Source organism: Cyprinodon tularosa, unplaced genomic scaffold, assembly GCF_016077235.1.
Source record: "Cyprinodon tularosa strain WSP-4 unplaced genomic scaffold, ASM1607723v1 ctg196, whole genome shotgun sequence".
Classification (NCBI taxonomy): Eukaryota; Metazoa; Chordata; class Actinopteri; order Cyprinodontiformes; family Cyprinodontidae; genus Cyprinodon; species Cyprinodon tularosa.
The window spans coordinates 1,457,562-1,483,973 of NW_024038715.1; the positions used below are offsets into that span (position 1 = coordinate 1,457,562).

The window sequence follows — 26,412 nt, forward strand, 5'->3', positions numbered from 1 at the left end:
ATCTCATTTTTTTTTCTCACAACATGGCCTCAAATGTTACAAACAGTTTGCCTTTGGGAAGATATACATCATTTTATTTTAACTTGGTCTTCCTTTCAATAACATCAATTTTGCCCCTTAAAATGTCAACAAAAAAAAATCAAGCACTGGCTAACAAAAACGCATGTTGGCTAAATCCTCACCGGCCACCTGTGAAGCTGATGGGAGCTGTACATCACACACTCTCACACATACACAACTCCTTGCCCTTCACCCCAACCCCCCAGCGTCTCTCCCACCTCCTCTACAGTCACATAGGCTCTCTATCTCTTCGAACAGAGCAACGCTGTCTCTCCCGCTCTCTGTCAATCCCACCACCATAACCCCAACCCCCTCCCCAACCCCAATCGCTATCTCTGTGGCGATAACCATGGGAACAACAGCACTGTGGGAACGAGCCACCAGTTGACCAAAATAGACAGCAGGAAAATGGAGGGAAAGAAATAAAGAAAGGGCTGACTGCGTCCGAGGAGGCCTGTGAGAGAAAGCATTTGTGTGCGTAGGAGGTCCATGGGATCATGGAGACAGACAGGTACTCAGGCACTCTACTCACCTCTAGTTTCCATTAGCAACAAAGAAGGATGCTTCTAGCTGCTCAGACTTGTTGGTACTTTTTCTTCTCACTCTGGTACTTACACTTCTAAAAAGTCCCACAGTTACTAGATAGCCAAGTCCCATACAAAAAAAGACTACACCCTAACCATAAACACCCACACCCAAACACAGTAGTAATATTAGACTACTACGTACAGCCACAGCCATAAACCTCTAAAGATGTGCACATGTGTAGCATTAAATGTATATGATGACTGGATTTGCAAAGACATAACTGCTGTCAAGATCAACCTCAAACATGAGAATTGCTTGCAAATATTTACTGAATATCTAAAACATAGAAACTATTTACCATTTATCCCAAAAAACATTATCTCTAAATATAACATCTACTGCACATTCAGATTTATTTTGTTTTTCTTGTGGGTTAAGTCTGATTTCCTCCAGGAAGTAGTCTAATAATGGTAGCATTGATCAGCTTATTTTGTGTTTTATTTTTTATGAAGGAGGAAGTTTAAAATGCCTCTCAACAAGATTTATTTTTCAAAATGTTTCCGAATAAAAATAAGAAAACTGTAGCATTCATTTGCATTCTTCAACATTAACTGACAGCTTTAAAAGATATCTGCTGTATAATGGGCTCTATGCACAGCTCCACTACTTCCTGAATTTAAGGCAGCTCCTTTGTTTCCTGTCTTTCATTACTGGACGAACTGATTAATCCAGGTGTGTCTGGCCAGTTACTTAGGTCATACACACCTGGATTAATCAGTGCATCCAATCATGAAAGACAGGAAACAAAGGAGCTGCCTTAAATTCAGGAAGTAGTGGAGCTGTGCATAGAGCCTATTCTAGCTGTTCTCTAAAGACCTCAGCCAAGAGACCCCAATGTTAACTCTGGAGGAGGCACAGAGTTCAACAGCTCAAGTGGAAGAATCCTTTTAACGGATATCCATTAGCCATATCTAGCCTTAATGGAAGAGCGACATAAAAAAAATCTGTTTAAAAAGAAGAATGTCCTTTGTTTTATTTTTTGTCCACTTTGCAAAACAATATGTTTAAAGAAAACACACAATTACCCCATTTACACTACCCTTGAAAAACCGATCCATGTCGAGACGGGTCCGAGCTCGGATCAGTTAACCAGACCGAGCTCGGTTCTGACAACCGTTTACACATCATGCTATCTCGGTTCCTCGACTCCTTGCCTCTTAGTGACGATCTGCGGTATTACTGCCAGTATTGAAGGAGGAAATCAAGCAGTTGGTGGCAATAAGGCACCAAAAGTTGTTTGTCAACAGCCATAAAACACAAGAAGAAGAAGACGAAGAAGGAGGGAATCAAGCAAATCAAAATGGCGGCGGCCGTCACATTCAGAAAGTTATGCTTGATTATTATTGCTGTACTTCAGTGTTCGCGAAGGGTCAGGCGAAGACGGTAACTTTCGTGGATGTTTATAGTTGTTCTTCTGTTTTATGTTGGTTGGCAAGCAACTTCCGGAGGGGCATTACCGCCAACTACTGGAATGGAATGTGAATCGGGATGTGCAGCCAGACGGAGATGATGCGTTATACTCATGCGCTTTTGTTATCAGAGAACCGAGCCAGGGAAAAACCGAGCCGAGCCCACCTCTGGAACTGGTCTGCAGTTATCTCTGTTCAATTGTGTCTAGCTCGGTTCAGTTCAGTTTGCTTTCCATTTACACACGATAAGTTATCTCAGTTACTGAGCTTGGACCGGTCTCGGCACGGTTTTTCAAGGGTAGTGTAAATGGTGTAAATGACACATGGTGGTGTCAGAATCATGCTGTGGGATTGTTTCACCTTGGTATGGACAATGCTGAGGCAAAGCAGACTGACAGACAAAATGAATGGAGGTCAAACAAATCCTTGAAAGGTGGTTACCTTTGAGCAGGAAAATAATCCCTAAAATACAGCCCACAATAGAATAGTTTAACTCTGTTTCTGTTCACAGATGATGTGCATCCACTTGGAATGATCTACAGACAATTACATAAAAAATGGTATGCGTAAAGCTCCAGATGTGAAAATCATGTGGAGAAATACCTCATGTTCATAAAGCGTAAGAACCTTTCTTTAACTGGACTGTAATGCCCTACTTTATGTTTGGAAGTCACCTAAAATATCAGTAGGGGCAGCCACCTCTCATTCAAGGACACTTAAGCATTCAAAGATGCAAGGGGTCTATCTGCTGACCTTACACTTGACTCCTGATCCACAGCCACCTGATTTATCAAAACTGCTTTTGCAGCGTCTGGTATTTACAGTTATCTAGTCTACAGATAATCTTCGTGGTCCCCAGAGAGTACACACACAACAAAGCAAACTCCTTCAGTCGGCAAAGCTTCAGTTAAAACCCTGGGATGGAGTTCCGATGAGAAAGATTAGACACTGGCTTCCAAGAGATGGAGGAGGAAATAGAAAAAAAAAAAAAACACTCAATCATATAAACAGTCCCCAGAAACCTAATTGGTTGAATTTTCCACCATACTTGTGCAATACATGTATATCGGTAGTCCTGACGTTCTAATGAAGCTCTGTACTCCACAGGCACATTCATTAATCATTAATCTTAAGTTGATTGATCTTATCGATTGGTTATTTATTACTTAGTCAGTATTTGCTTATAGACCTGAATTTTCTCTTTGATCATGAATACATTTCAATTACATGAAGGGCAAACTATTTTTTCACAATTTGCAGAGCTAAAGACAAATAGTACACTACTATATTTGAACAAGTTGCCGTGTTAGCTGTATTAGATACAAATTTTTTTTTCCTGTGCATATTATCAAATTTAGTTGTATTTATATTATATAACAAAAAGGAACCTATTAGGCTACTGAATAAAAAAAAGACTAAGTATGACGCTTATAATGTCCAATGTACAGAAATGTAAACCTATCTTTTTTGCCACTTTATTTTAATGTAGTTTATGCCTAATCTGTTTTTAGCATAATCCAGTATTTAGTGCTAGGGGAGACATTTTACTGTTCGCAGGCTTTTAAACAGGGCGGTTCTGGTTGCTAGCAGAGATATTAAACCTTAGCTCTTTGAAGTCCATTAAATCACAAAGCCTTCCCGATCTATTGTGCTTATTTCTTTCTTGTCTTTTTCTCCTATGTTAGAAAATATGCATAAAAGCTTTTACTTGTTTTTTCATCACATCCTCGCCTTCTGAGTACAGCAGATAAGTGGACACTTAACCATCATACAGCCCAGCTAAAGGTGATAGGGAATTATTCCAGTGTCTATATTCACAAACAGAACCGCATAAAGTTAATTCTGCATCCTTGTGGCTATTAAAGTGTAAATAATCCCAAACTGAAAGGGAATGATGAGAATCACATTTCTAACCCCTGGACGCTACATTACTTCCTTTACAAATACCAGTGAGGCAATTCCCTTTAAACTGACATTATTATTTAATGGGATGGAACAATTTTCAATCTAATAAAGCATTAATTTTCAGTTATCTTTGTGTATGTATATATATATATATATATATATATATATATATATATATATACATATATATATATATATACATACATATATATATATATATACATACATATATATATATATATACATACATATATATATATATATATATATATACATATATATATATACATATATATATATATACATATATATATATATATATATATATATATATACATATATATATATATATATATATATATATATATATATATATATATATATATATATATATATATATATATATATATATTGCGTTTTTAACATTGCATGTTCATATTGTATTCCATCCTAATCCTAACTATATTCTCTGTGAATCAGTTTTCTCTGTTATTTTTCATCTATTTGATCTATTCTTGGCTGATTTCTATCATGACATCTAATCAGCGATCCACAACCCCTGACCCCTAAATGGTTTCTTTTTTTTAGGTCTTTCCCAGGCCAAGCATCCTGACCTCTTCAGCCTTACACCCCTTTGCTCCCAGGGGTGGGGGTCTTATCCCACTAGGACCTTTACTTTACTCTGACTTTTGGAGTAAGAGAGGAGAAGCACAAAAAAAAAAGATAATTGTCTAAAGCACGCTAAACAAACAAAACCTTCCTGCTTGACAGCATCACATCACACAAACTGTGAGCTTCAGAGGGAACCACAGCAAAACATAGCTTGGGGTTTTAGGCCTGAACAAGGCGCACATTCCACAAACCTCAGCTACACATGCACAAACAGATCGCAGATTTAAAACTATGTACACAGTTTTCACACATCTACATTCAGAACTGAATGTACACCCAGTCACGAATATAACAGTCACAGTTTGACTCATGAGAAAAAAGAGCAGATCATTGAAAGAGCATCAACTCTCAAACACGACGCACTCACACAAAATACTGTGGTTCAGCTAACAGACCACAAAATCTAGGGGGGGGGGGGACCATGTATGATCTACATCGACATGAGGTTTAGATTTGTTTGTTAACTCTCACGAATCTCACACACTTCTGAATTTGCACTTTAATACAGCCTGTATGTATGCTGGATAAAGCTATGTTTACTATGTCAAAGGTATGTAGGTCAATGATTCCTCATGTGGGTGCAGGTTTTACATGTCAGCCTATAATACTGAAGGTGTGAATCAGGTCATAATTTATTTTACTTTCACTGGTACTGTCGTTTTAACGGTCCAAAACTGTAAACATGAGGCAGGAAGAGCAATAAAACCACAGACTTTAAAAATCCTAACTCCTTCGTGACAATAAGCACAGACAATAGACCACACACATTCATCATGCAGAGAGACAGCAATCATGAGCCTAGCTGTAACTGAAATTATGCAGTTAGTAACCTAGCATTAGGGAAACACAGGAGGGAAGGATGAGATAATTTACCACCAACAACTTCTTAACACCAAGGAGGAAGTTTTTACTGTAAGCAAAGTAAAGGACCGAGTGTCTCCCCTTTTTGTGTTGTGTCAATTATGAACAAGATCTTCTTCATTCTCCAAGGTGACAATCATTGTTAGGATGTCGTTATGCATGTCAAGCTTTTAAACTTTGAGAGATTTGGGGCAAATATAAGCAAATATACTGGTTACATAATCTCAAACTTTTTCGGCAGTTAAGCACAGCATCCTAAGTGCTTGCAAATTAAAGTCAAAGTCAACTTTCTTTATGAAATTCAGAAAGCTAATGTGACTTTATTATTTAATAATTTGGCACATACTTTTCAATCTACGGAGTTACCAAATTATATTATTTCAATAAATCCATCCATAATAGTTATTCTTGAGAGGCTTGAGCCAACAATTTTTTTTTTTTTTTTTTTTTTTACTAATCCAACACAATTTATTTAATGAAAAATAGGATTTTGTTGGATAATTTTGTCTCCCTTCAAGAAAATTTAATAAGTTAGATTTGGAAAGATCATTATTATACATTTGCAAAACAGCTGAATCTCCAGCTTTATACCCCTCCTGACAGGAAGGTTTACTTTCCTGAATCAAGGACTTAGTAGCTACAGAAAAACAATGAGAAGCACAATATAATCATAACATTTTTTTTCTCAGCCAGAAATAAACCACACAGAATAAAAAAAAATATTGCAAAAGTATTCTAAACTAATAAAATTGAAGTGACAAGCAGTGTTGAATTTCCCTCCTAAATTGGCGCCACTCATTGTTCGATAGCAGACTTCTAACATTGCCACCTCATTTTCATCAACAAGGCTGTTAAACCATTCCTGTGTGTCTCCACAAGGATTTCCTTTAATCCCCGTCATTTCTGGTCTGATGGAAAATCTTGAAAATGTGGCAGATATCCGAGACTTCAGGAGAATTTCATAATACCAGAAAACTGAACTGGATGGAGTAACAGCAAGGCCACATATGACAAATTGCTTTGCTTTACTTCTTAGAGCTTTCAATCTCTTACTTGACAGGTTTGAAACATTTCTTAAGTTTCACATCTACAGTAAATAAGGGTTTTGATGCATTGCGAAATACAGTTTTAAAGTTGATATACTAACCTTTAAAACAGTCTTTGTCTTTGCTTTAAAAAAATGGCTGCCCACATCAAGAAGGCTTAAAAGGAATAACTTCAGTCTGTCAATTATAGCTGGCAGAGAATCTGGGACTGGTATCCCCTACTGGGCGAACCTTTATCAAAACCAGAGATCAGAAATCAGCCACAGATGCTCTACGTGTTTTCTTTTTTTTTGTCTTTTCTCGCCTTTTACCCTCTCTCTTTTATAATGCGTTTTGTTTTTTACACAACGTAACATACTTATATTTGGTTATGATCAGAAGCTCAAGGACAATGCATCGAGCTCAAAAGTGGTTTGATTTTTTTTAATGTGAAATTGCATCAGGTCACAGGCCACATGTAGTTTTATCAAGCGATCGTTTTATAGAGCAATTAACAACCTCCCCAAACGTGTGGCTCGGGTTTTGCTGTTTTAATTACATGAAAAAAATGTCTATAAAATATCTTTGTAAAAAAGGATCCCAAGTAGACAGCTGCCAAAAGAACATGAGAATATGCTGAGGAGTCACTCTATCCGCTAAAGTGGGTCCGTGTGCCTCAGAGTTGTGATAATAACAGCCCTAAACCTCCCAGCTATTTCTCACTGGCAGGTATTAGCCCTGCTGACATGAGTTCTTCATCATCCTCAGGCGAGTGCAGCATGGGGCAGAAAGATCTTGGAAGGCTCGCTTATGTTGTGGTGGGTGCAGAGTGTGGGAGAATGATCTACGATTCACAAAGCTGAAAAGACCAAAGATCACATTTCACTATCGCAAGGGAAACCATTAAACCATGACCACAGACACAATGAGAATCATACCAGCAGTTTCTGTGAGAGAAAAAGCATGATGGTGTGGGTTTGTTCTTACAACACCTCCAAAGCATTACCTTTCCATTTTTATTGAATCAAGAGATTTTAATTATCATCCGGATGGAATAAAATGTGTTAAGAAATCCCAAACCTACTTTTTCACTTTCAGAATAAACTGACATACGGTTTTATGAGACAAAAATAATACTGTAGGATTGTTTCTCTGAGTGGTATTTTAGTCATTAGCTGACCCAAGGTTTGTTATTATACTGCAAAGAATTTAACCTCCCTTAGGGGACTGTTTGGAAGCATAGGGCAATCACTCACAGCAGCACAGTCTGGCTGTGCAGCTACCGTGCTCGGCAAAACATGAGAAACTTCCTCTTTCTCTGGTATGTTTGAGAGGAAGGCATCAGTAAGTGGTTCCCTCTCCCTGAGCGGCAGGGGAAAGTAGACCCTCTCGAGTGCCTCTTGGCTTCCCCACCTCCCCCATGAGCCAATATCCAAGTCAGACAGACAGACACACACACACACACACACACACACACACACACACACAGACACGCAGTGTGGTTTCTCCTCTGGAGGGGAACATAAACAGGGCTCTCTGTCTGCAAGTGGAGATCTAGTTCTCATGACATCACCACCCAGCAGGAATGCTGCGCTCTGCCACGTCAAAGACCAGGCCGCACACACACAAACACACAGATATTCTCATCTTGCTATATCAAGTGAGGACCATGTGTTGATTACCATTGATTTCTAGTCATTTTTTTTACCCTTTCTCTCCAACCCCTCACCATTACCAGTGCATACTCAGCTAAGCTAAACTTTATTCACTCTTTAGCTCTAACTCTAACCCTGGTAAAGTAGGACCAGGAAAATGTCCTCACTTTCCAACAGCCGGACCTCACTTCAACTGTAAAATATGAAAAATGGTTTTAGCTCAGGTGGCCAAACAGGAACGTGCACAAACATAAACAAATCCACATTTTTACAGCAAAATATATGACAGGCTCAGATCCATTTAATCTTTTTACTAGTTTATACAATTTCTTTGTTTTTATTGCTTGCTTCCTAGATTTCCTCATCCTCTGCTGTTTTGCCAGTTCTTCCCTCATCCTTTCATATCAATGCTTCCTCTGCAGTTCAGAACCAGAGCATATTAAAAAACAACGAAATAGTTAGTTATGAGCTCAAACTGGGAGAAATCAGCTTTACCTGCTATGAGAAACTTTTCGTGCACTGTATTTTTGTGTATGGGGGGGTGTGAGGTGCTCTGTATGGGAAATTACGCACTACTTCATTGTATTGGTGTTTGGAGGAAAAGCCCTATTGAAGCTCTCTCCTTCCTTTTCACTTCTCTTCCTATACTGAGCTCTCATCCCTTACACATCCCTCCATCACTTCCTGCTTCACCTCTCTCTCCCCTTACAGTCCCCCCCCCCCATCACATCCCACCCTTCTCTTCCCCACTTGTTCATCCTCAGTTTTTCCCTCTATCGTCTTGTTTGCCCTCTCTTATTTCTCCGAGGCGATTGGGGAAAGCAGGGACAGGAAGCAGCTTGGCTCTCAGACAATGGAACACATCAAAATCAAAAAAGCAGCACCAACCTCACCAACTTCTCACACACACACAAACACAGCAAGACAAACAGGACATTCCAGCTGCCGGCTGCACCGGATTCCTCGCCTTGGCTAATCTGAAACGGAGAGTGAGACAGGGAGTGGAGCCGAGCAGAACACGGAGACCGGGTGAGAACCAGAAGCGAGGGAGAGCGACAAAGATGGAAAGTGAGAAGGCCAAATAAAGGAAGAGGAGAAGAAACTGATACAGTGAGGGAAAACAAGTGTTGAAGAACTGGTTAGGATCTTTAAAGGAAAGAAGTTTGAGAAAAGGACAGTGCAAAAGCTGTGCTCAATTCTAACCCAGGATTATATTCTGATTATTATAAATTGCAAATCAATATTACTTGATTACAGCTGTGGCTCAATGGGAAGACTAGTTGTCTAGCAGTCGGAAAGTTGTGGGTTTGTGGGTGTCACATGGTCAATGTGGCTTGCATGCAAAGCGCTTTAAAAGTCCAGTATGACTAGAAATGCACAATTAACGCAGACGCCAAACTTTGGTGATACTAACAACATCCTAACAATGTTGCACGATGCATTTAAAAAGTGAAATGGCACCATAATTAAACAAGACTTAAACCACTATCTTTAAATATATAACTTACAATATGAACACATTTGAAAAAAGCCTTAAGCAACTAATTACCATTCACACCTCTACATCTACATATATAATATGCAATATAATATGAAAATATTGAAAGTCAATATACAACAACACAGTATTTATAAGTTATCCATATATTAAAACTTTTCATGCCATGGAGGGTAAAATTTTGCTTCAAGAGATTTCAATATTGCTGGAGGACATAACTATACAATTATGGGAATGTTGCTACAAACAATTTATATATTATCATATCAATAGAGATCAATGGAGGAAAAAACAGAGGTAACTTAATGGATATGAAGCTTTAAAGACAGATTTCTATCCCAGGGAACCCAAAGCATTGACACAACTACTGTAAACTAATTAAACATATATGTGATAATATGGAGAATAATGTGGACAAGTTAACACATAATACTTAATCATACTATTTAAGATCTAAAAGTGTAAGCATAGAACCATTTTAGACTCAGCGCTCACTTTATTCAATATTTAGGATGGCATATTTTCTGATATTTTTTCTTGGGGAAATTAACATTAAGATTGAAGCACCTGCAGGCAACATTCACACAGTCATTTATTTAAGGAGGAAAGCCGAACAATGGCCCCGGCATCCCTGCAGGTCAACCAGATCCTCAAGAGATAACTCTAGGAGCTACGGCTGGATGACAATCGTTTCCCGTGGTGCGTCTGTCTGTCCAGGATCCGAAACGGTTATCCTGCTTCGGGGTGATATCACTCATACAGAGGTGAGGACAGTAGGGGATCACAAAAAGAGGAAGATTTATCGGTTGACTGTGTCCTGCTTTGGGGCTCAGACAGAAGAAGCTGGAGCAGAGGAACGAAAAATCATAATATGAAACAAGAGTCTAGCTGCAGACCTGCATTTTGAGGTCTCCTTCAATGGCAGAACTGGAAGTTTATTCAAAATCTTTCAAAGTAAAAGCGCAATGAAATAAAAATAATATAAAAGGAAATATTTTCTGTTCCTGTGTTTATTTCCTGGGTCTTCCAAGTAGAAATATGTTTGTCTATTCATGTGTATAATTTATATATATATATATAATCTCTTTCTTTCCAGTTCAACTTGATGGGTTGAAAAAAAACTCAAGAAAAAGTCAAAATAAACAAATTAACTCTGTTCTTTTATAAAGACATATCTTATGTGTTTTTGCAAGTATTATATTATATATCCTTTATTCTTTTAGTATTGTTTGTGCTAAGTTCTTATTTTTGCTGCTGGACCACAGATTTGTTAATGGAGGGTGTGCGATTTGAAATTAACTACCGCAAGCATTGTTTTATAGCAGTGATTTACTGAATACCTAGATATGTGACCAAAATAGCCCTTAACTTCTGTTTTTTTTTTTTCAAAAATGTTCAAATAAACAACAACTTTCAAATGTATATTTATGTTATTTTCTTGGAGATGTTTTTATTGTCAAAACAGCAGATTTAACAGGATGATGCGCAGAATTTACTTTTGGCGAAGTGCCAACAGGAGTCACTGTAAAAACATGCTTCTGTAAGAGACAGATAATGTTGCAAAAATGATATAAAACACTGTTTTCTTGCTATTTAAGTAGGGAAAAAGCACATTTAACTGTGCACTAACCTTGCAATAAAATCTGGCAGCACATACGTGATACGCACTATTCCTGAAGGCATCACATAAAACTTCCAGAATAAACTTCTTGTCCTGATAGTAACAGACCCCGCTCAAGTGAAAACCAATCGCAATTTCACAATCAGGGAGCACTAATATAACTATTATAATGAAATTTCAATACTTGGTATGTCTGCGTTAACCGGAAAAGGGGCCAAAATATATTTTAACAGGTTTTTAATCTAAGGCTCTACTTTTTCTATTTTTACTGTCATATGTATGTTCAATTAGGGGCAATTTTTTTTTTTATTCAAACATCTTAAATCTTTTTTTATTACCTCATAAAGCCTAGAATACTACTATTTCCAGTACAAAACCAGCTTGTTATTTGCTACTATATGTAAAAAAAAAAAAAAAAACTGCAATGGGCAGCTGATGTTGATTCTAAAATGTGATGAGATTGTTATCTATACATGCAATCGGAATGACATCAAAATAAATCCACAAAGGAACAGGAGAGGATACACAGATTTTTTTTTGACAATTTACCTAGAAACAAAATGGAAAACAAGTGAAGAGAGAAATTGGAAGCAGAATAAAAGGAAAAAAAGCTTTAACCACCACTTGAACCATCTATAAGCAAAGGTGTTTTCAACCTAAATGGATGGTTATTTTAGATAATCACTCTAAAGAACTTCTTCAGATACACACAGACTTTAGAGCAACAGTCTATGTAAATACATTTATTCACAATCCTCTTTCCCGTCCAATTTAAGACTGGTTTATTTCGCAGTAAACTTTATCTGCCTGTTTTAGCTTTTAAACCAAATTTAATTTTACTCTACCGATGCACTCAGAAAGTCAGGCTAGTACCCAAAGTGTCCGTCGAGCTCAAATGCTGAAAATAAAGTGGAATATGTTTCCCACATACAGTTCACTCCCACACCAAATAATACATCACTGAAAAACCTTGGATCTGAGTTGAATATAAGCACCACCCTGTGTTAGATAACAGATGTGGGAATCCAATTAAGAAGGGCGTTAAAGGTCTCCTGTTTGATTTGCTGAAGTAGTTTAGCTATAGATGCAATGAAATACACTTTATATCAGAAACGTTTAAGAACAATATAGTCTATAAAAATATAGTCCCGTAAAAAGAAGTAAAATTCAGTTTCAGCTGGTTTAAAACAAGACAAACTTTAGTTTCATGTTAAACATGCAGAAGGAAAATATGAGACTAGAAGACTATAAAAACATCCAATCAACTGTTCTTAAAAATAGCAACTGGTAGGTTCAGAGTACATCTAATTGTAAATTGGTTAATATAATTTAGAACCATGAAACACATCGATGCTGCTGCTCTTTTCTCACTCTTGTGTTAAGTTTAAAAAAAGCTAAGTTTATGTAAACTATCAGATTCTAATGTATCCCAGGCAGGAACATTTTGAACCCGGTGGAGCTACAGATTTTACAGCTGCCATTTTCTTTAAATACAGAGAACAGAAACAAGCAAAAATGTGAAAAACAAGACAAGATAAAGATAACTTAGTTCTGTAATTTTTCTAAACTGTCAATTTTGTTCAAAGCTGTGTTTATATCTAGTGATCCCTGAAGCAAAACTCCCAACATCTCATCAGTTCATCGGTTACCCTAAAAAGCAGATGTTCCAGAGAGAAAAACAGTGATGCTCGAACACCTAGTGTCTCAGACAAGTATGCAGACACAGAGATCTCTATCATGCACACTCATGCCGCACAGGTGTCATTACATTGCTATGCTAAACTGATGTCAACTAAGCTGTGGGGAAAAAAAAAAAAAGAGGAGATCCGATTAGAAATGCTTGCTGAGTGATATATATCTGATTGTACCAATGTCTGCCGCTGTCTGTTCTCAAAGAGCTGCAGATTTTCTGTTAAGATATTTGTATAGTTCAGCAAAAAATAAAGAAATCTGCAAAATTAAAGTGAAAAGATTAAAATAATTACAAACAATGCATGCTTAAAGAATAATAAATATATTAAATAATGCAACACTTGCTGGACAGTTTAATAGGTACATTTGCATATTTGTTTGGTAAATAAAAACAGCAGCTTATCCAGTCTCATGGCAGAAATTTAATGTGTGCATCTAGATATGCCAACGGTGATTTACTGAAGTTTAAAACAAGTAATCTAATTTGGAAGCAAGGGGATTAAACCAAATATGAAGGTGGCAGAGTTTTTGGTGACTTGTAGAGTGGTTTAAGTATTTCAAAAGCTGCTGATCTACTGGGCTTTCCATTGGGTTTACAAAGGATGACACAAAAAAAAACATTCAGTGGAGGACAGCAGCTGCATGGATAAATTGGTTTAGTTGCCAGGAGAGAAAGGTTTGAGATGACAGAAAGGGAACAGGGGCTCAAACAGCCAGTCTAATCTGAGTAAGGCAAGGCAAGGAAAGGCAAAGCAAACTTATTTGTAAAGTACAATTCAGTACAAAGACAATGCAGAGTGCTTTACATGATTAAAATATAGGAAAATAAAACGGAATCAAAGCAAGCAGAAAAATAAAAAATAAAATAAAAAATGCTGAAACAAAAAAGAATACCAAAAACAGTTGGATTAAAGTAAATAAAAAAGTTGAACTTTAGGAGGAGGAATAATAGGTGGAATAATAGTAGGAGGAATAATATGTCTGGATGTACATAACGTTAAATTAGGAGGAAATGTATTCATATCTACTATATTTTTATTCAAAATCTGTGATGTTACATTTTCAATACTTCAATAAGTCTTCAATAAAGTCAAAGATTACAGCCTGTGTCACTGACTGACGTTTTGGGTTTCATGCAGTTATGTGCAATTTGTTTTCTTTTAAAGCTAGTGGGCCTCATGCAAGAAGCATTTTTACGAGTGATTTAGGAGGAGATAATGTCACATCACAATTTTTCTCCCATTTCTAATCTTCTCTAAGTTACAGACACATTTTCCTCGTGCTCCGAACTTGACATAGTATTCTTGCACAATCAGTCAGCTGTTATCCAGTTTTCACTAAAGGGTTACATTTGCTTTTCTTAGAAGCAATTGTCCCTTTGATTAGGCTACATCATATATATAATGTAACTCTGCAATTATAAATTAAAATTTGATTCTATTGGTCAACACTTGCAGTTGGACATGTCGGTATCCAGAGGACACTAGTTGGATTTGTTCTCATTTAGTCAAAAGAAAGAACAGTTAGAGCTGCTATTGAAATAACATCAGGAACAGTAAATGGATGCGAAGTTCAGAAAACCTCCTCCGACAGTCAAACTTTAATTCATTTCACTCCATCGCACCTCCTTGGCTTTATTATTTCACTAAACATGGAATGTTTGGGTATTTCTCACTTTGTTCAAGTAGAGTCTTGCCATCATATTTCATATATGTTTATGCATTATGAGAAAGATGGAGAGTAGATGAAGGGGTGACAGATGTGGTCTGAAGATTTACAGTACAGGTGTGTCTGTGTAATAAAAGCAGATTTAGCAGAATGTTGTCAAGTTAGTTGATCTTGCATTAAAATATTCACATGACATGTTGCACATCTTGCCTCGATCAGTAGTTTTTATTAGTTGTTTTCAGATTATATGACTTTTCTTTTTATATTATTTGTATTATTTTATTTTTTACTTCTGTAATGAGGCCCATTCTTTAAAAAGTTGTTAAAGATATTTTTTTTTATATTTGTTATAGAAATAGACATTTAACAAGGAACAATTTATTGTAATATAAAGATTTTTTTTTCTAAACGGGAAACATATTAATTACTCCCTGACATGAAATGATAAATATATAGTAAGAAATAGAGAATAAAAAAACCCTGCAGATATCTGCTTTTCTCAGAGTTGTTGATAGATAAACAGGTGTGCTGACAGATGCCAACTAATGAGACGTTAACAACCCCCAGTACATCCCTACAGTATGACTCAGTGTAGCACATAATGTAGCCAGGGTGTCTGGTTTTCTCTTTTTACTACGTTAAGCTATAAATTAGTGCACGGATGGTGGAGTCTCCCATGCCCGATCAAAAAACATCCAGGTTTCAAATATTACAGCCAAGCTAGAAACGACCTTCTTACTCTGGTCATTAAGGACAAAATAGATTGCCAACAGATGATATCCAAGCGGTAAACAAATCGTTAAGAAAAAATATGAGGCTAAAATTACTAATCATGGTCAGTCTGCGAGTTCCCTTTCTGAGGAGACAGAAAAAAAAACAATCACTCTTTTTAAATATCCTTATACAGTAGTTGCCATTCAAAATTTCTCCACTTTCCTTGATAGGCCCCTGGCTAGCCCCCTACAATTCCTTTATAATCATCAATCTTTGTACTAAAATATTCTCTCTGACATGATTTGTGGACATTAAGATCTAAAGAGAAGCGTCATCTCCTGTTAAGGCCTTGTAATTCAGTGAAAGGGTGGATTTTAGTAAAAAATAAAAAAATAAACAATATGCACGCCTATGAGAAGGCCAGTGGCTGGAAGTTGGAGGGGATTTTGCTGCCATTTGGCTGGCTTATGACTGGGAAGGGCCATTTTGAATGGCTGCTACTTTATCTTCATCAAAGCTGCTGTCCAGACTGTTTACCAAACTGCTTCTTCTGTCAGGCTCTGACAGCAATAATGCAAACTACAGAGCCCTGCAAAGGATAGGGAGGGGAGCTGGGAGGGTTACTGAGCTGTGTCAACATTCATTTTCTATATTCGTCTGAAACTTGGTGGTAAAATTTTCTCAGTGTAAAACAGAAACGCTCCGTGTAATCAGACTAGTTAAGTCAGTGGTCCTGACTAACTACATCTACAGCATTCAAAGGCATATTTAACAATATAATCTATAAACTTTGCACTTCTAAGGTTACAGTAGTTGACACAAGAGAAGTTAAGAGCACTAAACACCAAAACATATAGTAAATCCCACCATTTTTCAACTTACAACCACACTCAGGTGTGACCCTATTCCCAGCTGAAGCTTCTAAGAAAACTCAAACGCAGCATCTGTTAAGGATCTGTTTCAGTGGCGGCGAAGGAACTGATGTCTGAACATTATCCCAAACTTCTAACACCTTCTCAACAGGCAGTTTGAACTGAGACGGGGAAACTTTCCTCAAAGATCAAAAGCAGAAAAAAAACAGAGAGCTTTACAGCTTCAAGCTTCAGGCTTTTCAACTGATGTTCTTTGCTTTTTATTCTTAATGTCATTTCCTTTTTTTTTTTTACTTGTTATGCATTTATCCATTTTGTGGATGAAGTAATGACGGTAATCCATCATGTAAATGTGCCAGATGAAAGCTTATAAGCAAAAGAAAAAAAATAAACCACAGATACATAAATAAAACAAAATGTTGGCAAATGCTTTCCCTTGAACTAAAGTTCTTTTTTCATGTGTGATGAACACTCTGCCTCCATGAGTCAACTTCTCATTAAACTGAAGAGGATATATCCACAACAAACATAAGTCCTAGAGTAACCACAACTAGGCTGTATTCAATTTATGGTAATGGTTCTTTTAATTTCTAAAATCGTGCATAAATGTTCAATCACAATGGCTTTTGCTGACTTGCCAACCACAAAAAACATGCTGGGTTTTAATGCTTTAAAACTCCAACTAATTACTGTATGATTCTGTGTGTGTGTGTGTGTGTGTTCGGAGCAGAACAATGAGTGAGAGATTAACGAGTTTCCTTTGACGAGCACAGTCAGTGTAGGGTTCACCTCTAACACCATGTGAAACTGTATGTGTGCAACAGGAGATGTGAAGCCCTCTCCACACACAGTGGGAAATATTTGGGATGGTTTCCCTCGGAATGTCTTGGCGAGTGTATGGAATGCCCCCTGTCCCCCCCTCATTGCCCCTCCACTCCAACCCCTTATCACTGTGTCTTCCTCTTGTCTCCTAGGAAACGTACATATATGGTGCAGATAAGTGAAATGCTCATCTTAAATTTCCTATATATCAAAATAAAAAAGGTACTGATGTAATCAGACGCCATCGACTTGAGTTGAATAACAGGGATTCAGATTTGAGGTGTGAGTTTTTTTTTGACATATCCATCCGTCCTGCCCCTGATTAATAGCTGGTGAAGGTTAACATTAACTGCGCCCCAGCCTCTCACATTCCTCCGGTTTCTCAGCTTGCGGCTGTCCAAGAAGATCAAAGGACAGACGAGTCCTTTTTATCCCCCTGCTCTCTTCCACTCCTCCTCTTACTTCACTCTCTCTTCCTCCTGCTATCATTCATTGAAGGAACTCTCGTCTCACTCGCGCACAATGCAGTCCATTCCTGCTTCTTTTTCTTCTCTCTGCATCTCTTGTTCCTCCAAACTCTCTCAATTGTTTAAATTCCTTCTCATCTTTTTTACCTCCCTGTCATCTCCTCTGTTCTCACCCCCCCCCCCCCCCCCTCCCGCCCCTCCCTCTCACAGTTTGGCGGTTCCTGTTGCTCTTGTTTTCACTTCCCCAGTAGAGCGGTGCGTGGGAACCGGTGCTTTTGCTGCAACAGCGTCTACAGCTGAGCCTGAGCACAACTGCGACCTTTCGAGCCTTTGAAGGTGCTAAGATGCCTGTGTGTTGAGTATTTTGATGGCTCTGCACTTTTATCAGATCTTAAGTAATGCAAATGCATCTCCAAAGTGTGTGTCTGTTAGGTTTATCGCACATCTATCCCACAGACGATCTTAACGTGTCTATAAAAGGCTAGTGGGCACATTTCATGGAGCTGCACAACCCAAAGGAAGTGTGTGCGAGTGTGTACATGCATGGAAAGTTTAGGTGCAGCAGCCAGCGCTGGGAAAACAGAGCTAAAACTGAACAACTATTGAGGCTGTGAAATGTACAATATACAGCGTCACTGGAGAGCACACGCAGCCATGATAATATCCTTTTTTGTGATGTTAAAAAATGTGACTGTTATAAATAATTAAACAACACTTTTGTGGCCTTTAATTTAACACATATCTTGTACACATCAAACTATCATGAAGTCAATATGCTGAGGAGAGAAGGTAAAAAACTAGCTGTGATAACCTGGTAGCTTCAGAGTTCATGCTCTTAATCCTTGAGGAAATAGACTATTCATTTTCAGCATTTAGTATTTTTTTTAGAAGTATACAACAAAGCCATGTTTCAGCTCCTTATGGGAAAACATTTACATCTCTATCATTTTTTCAAAGCCATGCATGATGCACCCTTCACCATGTTTCACTGTGAGAATGCTGTTCGTTTTGGTAGGAAGCACTTATTCTTGTGCCAAATATACCCTTTAGAATAGAGGAATTACTTTTGTTTTTTATGAATTATGAAACTTTACTTCATTAATCTTTAGATGATTGTAGAGAGGATTTGAAGTTTTCTTTAGAAATAAAACGGTCTCTATCACTACACTGTTCTACCTAATATCTAATAGTGAATACAAACCGCCAGACTGTTAAACACCAGTTACAATATCCACCTTATTATCCAGTGAAGCAGCGTGTGAAGGATATGGCTCTCGTAAGGCATTGTTACTCAGAATGAATCTTTCTCTTGTAAAGTATATAGGAGCAATGAAATGACTTAACGAGGGCTTTAATAGTAAACTGGAATCATATCATGCCAGTCTCTCTTTCTGAGACAGGAAGAAGAAAAATAAAGAAGAAAGGGACTCAGATTACATACAACATAATTTATATGCATTGGAAAACAGATGCCATAAGAGGATTTTTTACAGTATTGATCTGGGATATTATACACTTTTAAAACACTCAGTGCAAATTGTCTCTTTATTAGTTTCTTAGTGGGAATTTTTTGTTGTAGATTGAAAATGCTGTCAGGGAAGAAAAACTGTGATGTCATACGCTAATGGATTATTGTCAATGATAAACTTCACTTAGACTGAGACTTAGAAAAACTTTATTGTCATTTTGTATGCTTCACAACATTCAATTGTTATTTTTTAAAACCAAAAATAACACCTGACCTGCTCTCAGTAGCACAGTTATTACTTTTCCAAAGCCAAGGTTTTTCACTTTTATTCCCTCCCTACTGAGCTTCAGTTTTCACTTAAAAAGAACACTCGTCTGAGGTTTTTAAATTAGGCTTCTCTATCTACAGCTGTCTTTACGGTTTGTGTGTTGATAACATTAGAAAATAGTTCACCCGACTACAGAAATAATCCAGTTTTGGTTTGATTTCATATTAGGCTCAGGACTGTAAGGCTAATTGCAATTATTTACGAACCTGTGATAACGTCGATAAAAAATTTAAAAAGTCGCGTCCCACCACTAACTCATACTAAACACACAAGAGCTGAAAACAAAAGTTAGGCCTTTATCCGTTAATAAAATGCAGCCAAACAGAGCAAAAACGTGTGATGTTCGGACACAACCCATGGTCAAAAGGAGCAGCCTTGCCCTAACAGACAAAAAATGAAGTTCAGCAAATCTCTGAATCAGTTACTTTAAAAATTCAGCTACCAAAACAGCATTGCTGCAGCCACAGCCATCATAAACAATCATACATCACATCCTACAACCCTAAGTGTACGGTAAACAATTGATGGCATTTTAAGAAGTCTACTGGCATTTAAGAATTATCATCAGAAAAAAAATTAAAAACAAAGCAAACATATTTATAATAATCAATCTGATTCTAGTCACATGTTATTATGCGTCTAGATTTTTAAGTAGTAACACCCCTATGAATAAACTAAATGGAGGCTCATAATATAGAAGGAATTATGTTCCAGTTGAGTATCTAACAACGATCTTTAGTTTAAAATTGGAGTCAAGGTTAGATTAATTGTAACATTAATATTAAATATTAATGAGTGACATTGTGGCGGCCTAGAGGTTGGGGCATAGAGCTTGGAATCAAGAGGTTGTGAGTTCGAAACCCACTCCAACAGACTGCCACTCTGGGTCTCTGAGCAAAACCCTTAACCCCATACTGCTCCGCGGGCGCTCCACGATGGCAGCCCACTGCTTCCCAAGGGGATGGGTTAAATGCAGAGGAAAATTTCTCCAATGTGAGATCAAAAAAGTTCAATAATCCAGAAAATGAATATAGGCAATGCAATATTTAGTTTTAACCACCCGACATGAAATATTGCTTTAAAATTTCAGATTCGTTTTACTCTTTACAAAATTTCCAAGGCCTCTAAAAACTTTTTCTTTACCCACTGGGGCACAAGTACCCTACTCAGTAGTTGATCTCCTCTTTCTTCTTTTTAACTTATTTTTACATGTGACATTCATCACTGGTGTGTGTGAATGAGAGGGAGACAAACAGTGACAAAGGAGGGAAACTGACCCATCCAACGCTAATCAGAAGGCTTTGCATTCAGACAACAAAGGGGTTAAGTTTGCCTGGGTGGGCCAAATGCAGCACAAGCATGAGCCTCTCTAGAGAACACACACACACACACAGCAGGGGTACTAACTTTCATCAAACCTGTCAAATCGTAGGGGAAAAGTAATATTGAAATTAAACTTTAGGAGAAGACAGTTTTTTGAGATACTTAATTAGAAATAAATATAGAATAACCGCTGCATTAAGAGGAATATCAGAAAAGCATAAGCCATGAGATAAAAGATGATAGATGTTCTTTTGCTGGCATATTTGCACCTCCACTGGATTAATAATTATTAGATTAAAGACATAATCTGCCTCACTTTTTGTTCTTTTATTGCAAAAATATCATCCCTTTGAGGTGTTAACGGTAGTGAAACACATTATTGCCTTGGTATAACTGGTTTAGTTGGGTTTGGACAGGGAGCATCAAGGTGGTCCACATTTGTAACATTTCAAGCCTGACAGAGATAAACCGAGTGACGTATTTTGACATTCTTGTTTCGTCCTCAAGGAGCAGGTCAGAACACCCAGGTTTAAGAACCCTCTCGCAAAGATCCCCATTGAACAACAAACACAAACAGAGTCGGCAGCAGACGCACAGCTTCCCTAAACAGCCACCCACAGATACAACCACAGGTCAGGTAGCATAAATCAGAGGCCTCTCTGATAACTCTATGTGAATTATAATTCTGACACCATAAACATGACAGAATACATTTATAGTTGAAAGTAACAAATATTTGAATATTTAAAGCCAATAAAATTGAGAATTTTTTTATATGGTGGGAACGTTACTGTAAAAATATTATTTATCTGGAAACACGCACAGTATCACACATCACTGCCTATATTTTATTAATCCAGGATCCAAAATGGAGGTCATTATGGAAAGGAATTAGTTATTTTAATACCTTTAGGGTACATTTAAGGTAAAACTGATTTTTTTTTTCTTTTCTATTAACTGAGAGAAACAATGATAGCGGTTTAGAGCCCCATTAGGCCATAGAGGGGTCCAAAATTAGAAGTAAGCACACTGAAAACCCAGAGAAAAAGCCATGAAAGTAACAATTAGACTAAAAGTCCTGCAATGTTTAGAGAAGTTAGGGCTAAGTGCACTGCAAAAAATATAAATCTCAATAAGTTATTTTTTCTTAAAATAAGTGTGTTTTTCCTTGATTTGAGGAGGTAAGTAAGACACTTTGCCAATGGAACAAGACAATTTCCTTTTAAAATAAGAAAAAACTATTTTATCGTCTTATTTCAAGTAAATATTATCTAACTATCTTATTTTAAGAGTGAAAATACTCATTCCATTGGCAAATCATCTTATTTACCTGCTCAAATTAAGGCTAAATATACTTAATTTAAGCCATTTTTTACTTATTTCTGGATTGTTTTTGCAGTGTGGTTTATTGCTGGTTATATCATTAACCTTCATACTAAATCTGGCATGTTTATGCAAAGTTTATCAACAGGTAAATGTTCAATCAAAACATTTTCAGATTTTTAGCATTAGAGTTCATAGAATAGTTTGCTTGGTCTGAACCAACATAATTTATTTGGAATAAAAAATAAATTTTACATCTATGAATGATCTTTTAAATATTTCACTGCAAAAAATATAAATCTCAATAAGTTATTTTTTCTTAAAATAAGTGTGTTTTTCCTTGATTTGAGGAGGTAAGTAAGACACTTTGCCAATGGAACAAGACAATTTCCTTTTAAAATAAGAAAAAACTATTTTATCGTCTTATTTCAAGTAAATATTATCTAACTATCTTATTTTAAGAGTGAAAATACTCATTCCATTGGCAAATCATCTTATTTACCTGCTCAAATTAAGGCTAAATATACTTAATTTAAGCCATTTTTTACTTATTTCTGGATTGTTTTTGCAGTGTTCTTGTACAAAATCTGGAGTGAAGAACTTTTAATGCTTTTCTTGATCAGATTTCCTTCCATCACCCTTTAAATAGTCCTTAAAATTTATTTTTTTTTATGTATTGAGCAATTCCTGACTGCTTAGAATATCTCTTTCTACTGTCAAGCATCGGTACAAAGTCTGAGCTCTGGTGGCCCCTGAGCTGAACGATGTAATCCAGACGTCTGTCCTCCCTACCACATCCTCCAGTCACTGCTGTGGGTCTCAAAGCATTCCCAGACCAGATGGGAAATGCAATCCCTTTCTGTGTCTCCTGAGTCTGCTTCAGGGCCTCCCTCCATCTGGACATGCCTGGAATACCTCCACAAGGAGGCTACCAGGAGGTTTACTAATTAGATATAGTGAGACGTTAATCTGTAGCTTTCCACATGAAAGCAGTTCCTTTACCCAACAGTTTAATATAAGTTTTTTTTCGGCCTCTAAATCGCACTGTAATACCCACATTAATGCCAACACAAAACTAAGCACTCTGATTCCTTCTATTTAACATTTCACTTTGTGCAGCTTTACTGCTATGTAACAACTTCTTTCAGACTAATAGTGCATACAGAGCAACTTCTTTCAGACTAATAGTGCATACAGAGCAACTTCTTTCAGATGTTTAGTGCATACAGAGCAAAAACAGGTCAAATTCAATTTGTTCTGGGCCTGTATCTCCAGGAGAGTGCAGCATGTTCCCCATCAACCTCCACTGCCTCTGCAACATCTTGCTACACGACAGCATTGCCCCTGATAACTTTCCCATCTTTTAAATGAGTTTGTTCAGCTTTCGTATGCATTATAAAATAAGTTATGACCACAGCAGATTTTGCTTATATAATTTGAGAACTCAGTAAGCTTTCAAACCACAGAAGTACTTCCTCATTATTCAATTTGGTTAGAGTTCCCTCTAAAAAAAGAGACGTTCTTCCTCTTTCTCACAGACAGCTTAGCAAAACAAAAATGCAAAAAAAAGCATTATAGAAGCAAAGTTTAGATAGGTTAAACATAATGCAGAGTTAAAACTAACATCCAGATGCTTAACATCCCCTTCATGCTCATATGATAATACAGTCTTTCTGTGTCATACTTTAGACGTGTTGGACTGCTCAGGACATTAAATATATCTGGATCTTGCAAAATAATTGTTGAAAAAACTAAATCTCAAAGGTCTGTTTGGGAAGTAATATTGTCAAGTGGTGCGCTGTATGTGTCAGGAATACAAACTTTGAAAACCAACAATACATTCACACTATTGAAAGGAGTCTTATCATATTGCAAAGAGGAATTTAGGAAGCACAGACATCAAAGATGATAAACTGTAGATATTTGTCGTTACTGAGATGATTATCATAATATTCATCCACATTATCATTGAAATCTTTTCAATGATGATGGTGGTAACTTGAATTACCTATTAGCACCTTTATCACAGTTTAACATCTGTTGTGTAGCAACTATAGCAGCGTGAAGCAAAGAGCTTTTAAGTAACCAATATCTTTATAAACCAATATGATGTTTGAGTTCACAGAAAGTGTAATAAACTGTTGTCTGTTTATATCAATCTCTCATTAATGCTGCTTTCACATTAAAACACACTTTGAGCAGCAAAGAAGCATCTTCTTTAACACAGCGTTGGGGGAGCTACCCTCTTCTCTTTGCTTGTGTCTTGAACAATTATGGTGGAAATTGAAAGATTGACCTGGTTTTATTTACTAAATAAAGCTACATAACGCTGTCATTAGGCAAATCGGTGCTGTCTGGATTCACAGATACTTTGGAGGCTATCTGTTTGTGGAGAGTTTCTCCACCTTCCTTCAGAGAGTTGCGCGATGATGGCGGTCATTTCTAGAGGTATATTGTCACACCCAAACCCAGTTTGACAACCTGACCAACCTGCATTGGTGCCCACATAGCCTACCGAGAAAAACATAGCAGAGCCTCTCTGGTTGTTGTGACATGTGGTCCAACTGAAGCGTCGACTTCGTGTGAGGCGCCTCAGATGTTTAGATGCAAATGTCGAGCTGCACCAGCTGCTCGAAATGAGCTGCAGGATTGATACACTTTGCATGTAAACCTCCTGCTGCTCATAGCTAGTTTGGTGTGAATGAAGCATAATGCTTTAGCAATCCACTTCAACCCTGAACCTTTAACATTACAGAGGTAATGCAAAAAGTCCTTGCCCTGAACCAGAAACGTTCACTTATAAAAGTGTGGCAAAACGTGATCATTGCTGCAGTTGCCAAAAAAAATACATACATACTAAGGCAGCAAAGCAAATACTTTAAAGTGTTTTCAGAATTTACTGTCTAATACCAATGTGTTTTTGTTTTTTTCACTTTACAAATGTATCCTATTTCTCACTGTCAGTCACAAGCAAACCCAACATAGTGATTACAGTTTTTAGTTTTAATGCGAAAATGCAGAAAACCTTTGCAAGGTGGTGTAAGTGCAGCATTTTAATTCAAAGAGCAGTCAACAATGAAGCCATTAAATGATCTTTGCCTTTGACTAGACTACAGAAACATAGTTAGAAGGAAATTTACCTGACAGCGGCTGAATATATCGCTGGGAGAAGGCTGGACATTAAAGTGTCTGAGGACCTGAATGGCCTGGTCTCTGGCCTTCTCTGAACAGTCTAAGGAAAGACAGCGACCTTCACCCACCTGGGAACGCAACTAGAAAAAGCAGCTAATGTTAACATAAACATATAGAGAAAAATCAGAGCTACCAGAAACTATTTGGCTTGTAGATCATACTTGACTCCATGTTTACTTACAGTCTGGAATGGCTGACCACATGTCAGGATGACACGGCCTTCAGCTTGAGCTAGCTGAAAATATACAATAAAAGCCACTAATTAATTAATAACTGCACCAAGCCTTTGATTTTTATTTAATATCCATCATGCAGCATCAAAGTCAAACTTGTGGATGCTGTATACTGTACATTAGATATAACTCATATGATTCAACCATCGAAAACCATACAAAAAATTGATAAATAAGGTTAGATAACAGGTGAGCTTAACCTGGACATATAGCAACATTTAGCTAGAGGTAATTTTAAAACCATAATAATGCTGTAGCTAATGATGTCACAGTATTTTTCTAACATGAGGTGGAACTATCTAATCTCCAAGTACCAAAATGGACATATAGATCACCTTCATAGTATAACTATGACATAACATTTTTCCATCAGCTTTTGTCTGCTGAATAAAGGACTTATAATTATTTTATATAAGATTGTGCATTGTGGCTAAAAAGTGAGTAACAGCAGCTGTTAGTTCAAGCAGGGTGCAGATAACAGAGCAGCACACATTTTTGTCAATATTAGTTTTTTCTTGAATCAGCTAATATGTGCATGCGTTGGCTGATTCAGCAGCCATGAATTATGACCACACCAAGTGCATGGATTGTCACCCGCAACATATGCTATCCATTTTTATGATGTTGTTTGATTTGCTAATAAATGCTTCTTTTCATTTAAATTTAGACTAGTAAAACATTTGTTATATTGGTGTTACTTTTATAATGTAAATGGAGAAAGGAATCAAGATTGTCTTCAAAAATCAGGAATGCGTATCAAGGATTGTTTAGACTGATGTCAAAATAATAAGAAGGGTGTTAAAAATCTGTATCGCTTAATCTCTAGTAGATGGCATTAAATCATTTAACCAAGATTAATAAAATTATGTCTTTCTACATAAAACGCCTTTAAGCAGACAATGTATTTATAGAAAATACCTTTGATGCCTTTAGGATGCTTTGCTTTATTGGTGCAAAATGATCAAAGTCTGACTTAACCCCTTTGAGTTTTTGTTTTGACTGAGGTGGCTTATTCT

The 26,412-nt window shown here is 37.1% G+C and overlaps 1 protein-coding gene across 5 annotated transcripts in view; it reads right to left on the reverse strand.

Annotated features, from left to right (window-relative positions):
- Positions 1-26,412, reverse strand: part of exd3 (exonuclease 3'-5' domain containing 3) — a 57,165-nt gene that overhangs the window by 13,746 nt on the left and 17,007 nt on the right. For all 5 annotated transcript variants that reach the window (XM_038283620.1, XM_038283621.1, XM_038283618.1 and 2 more), the window contains 2 exons: positions 25,345-25,398; positions 25,112-25,243 (listed from right to left, as the gene is read on the reverse strand). In XM_038283620.1, the coding sequence (XP_038139548.1) occupies positions 25,112-25,243; positions 25,345-25,398 (186 nt within the window). The remainder of the gene's footprint in view (positions 1-25,111; positions 25,244-25,344; positions 25,399-26,412) is intronic.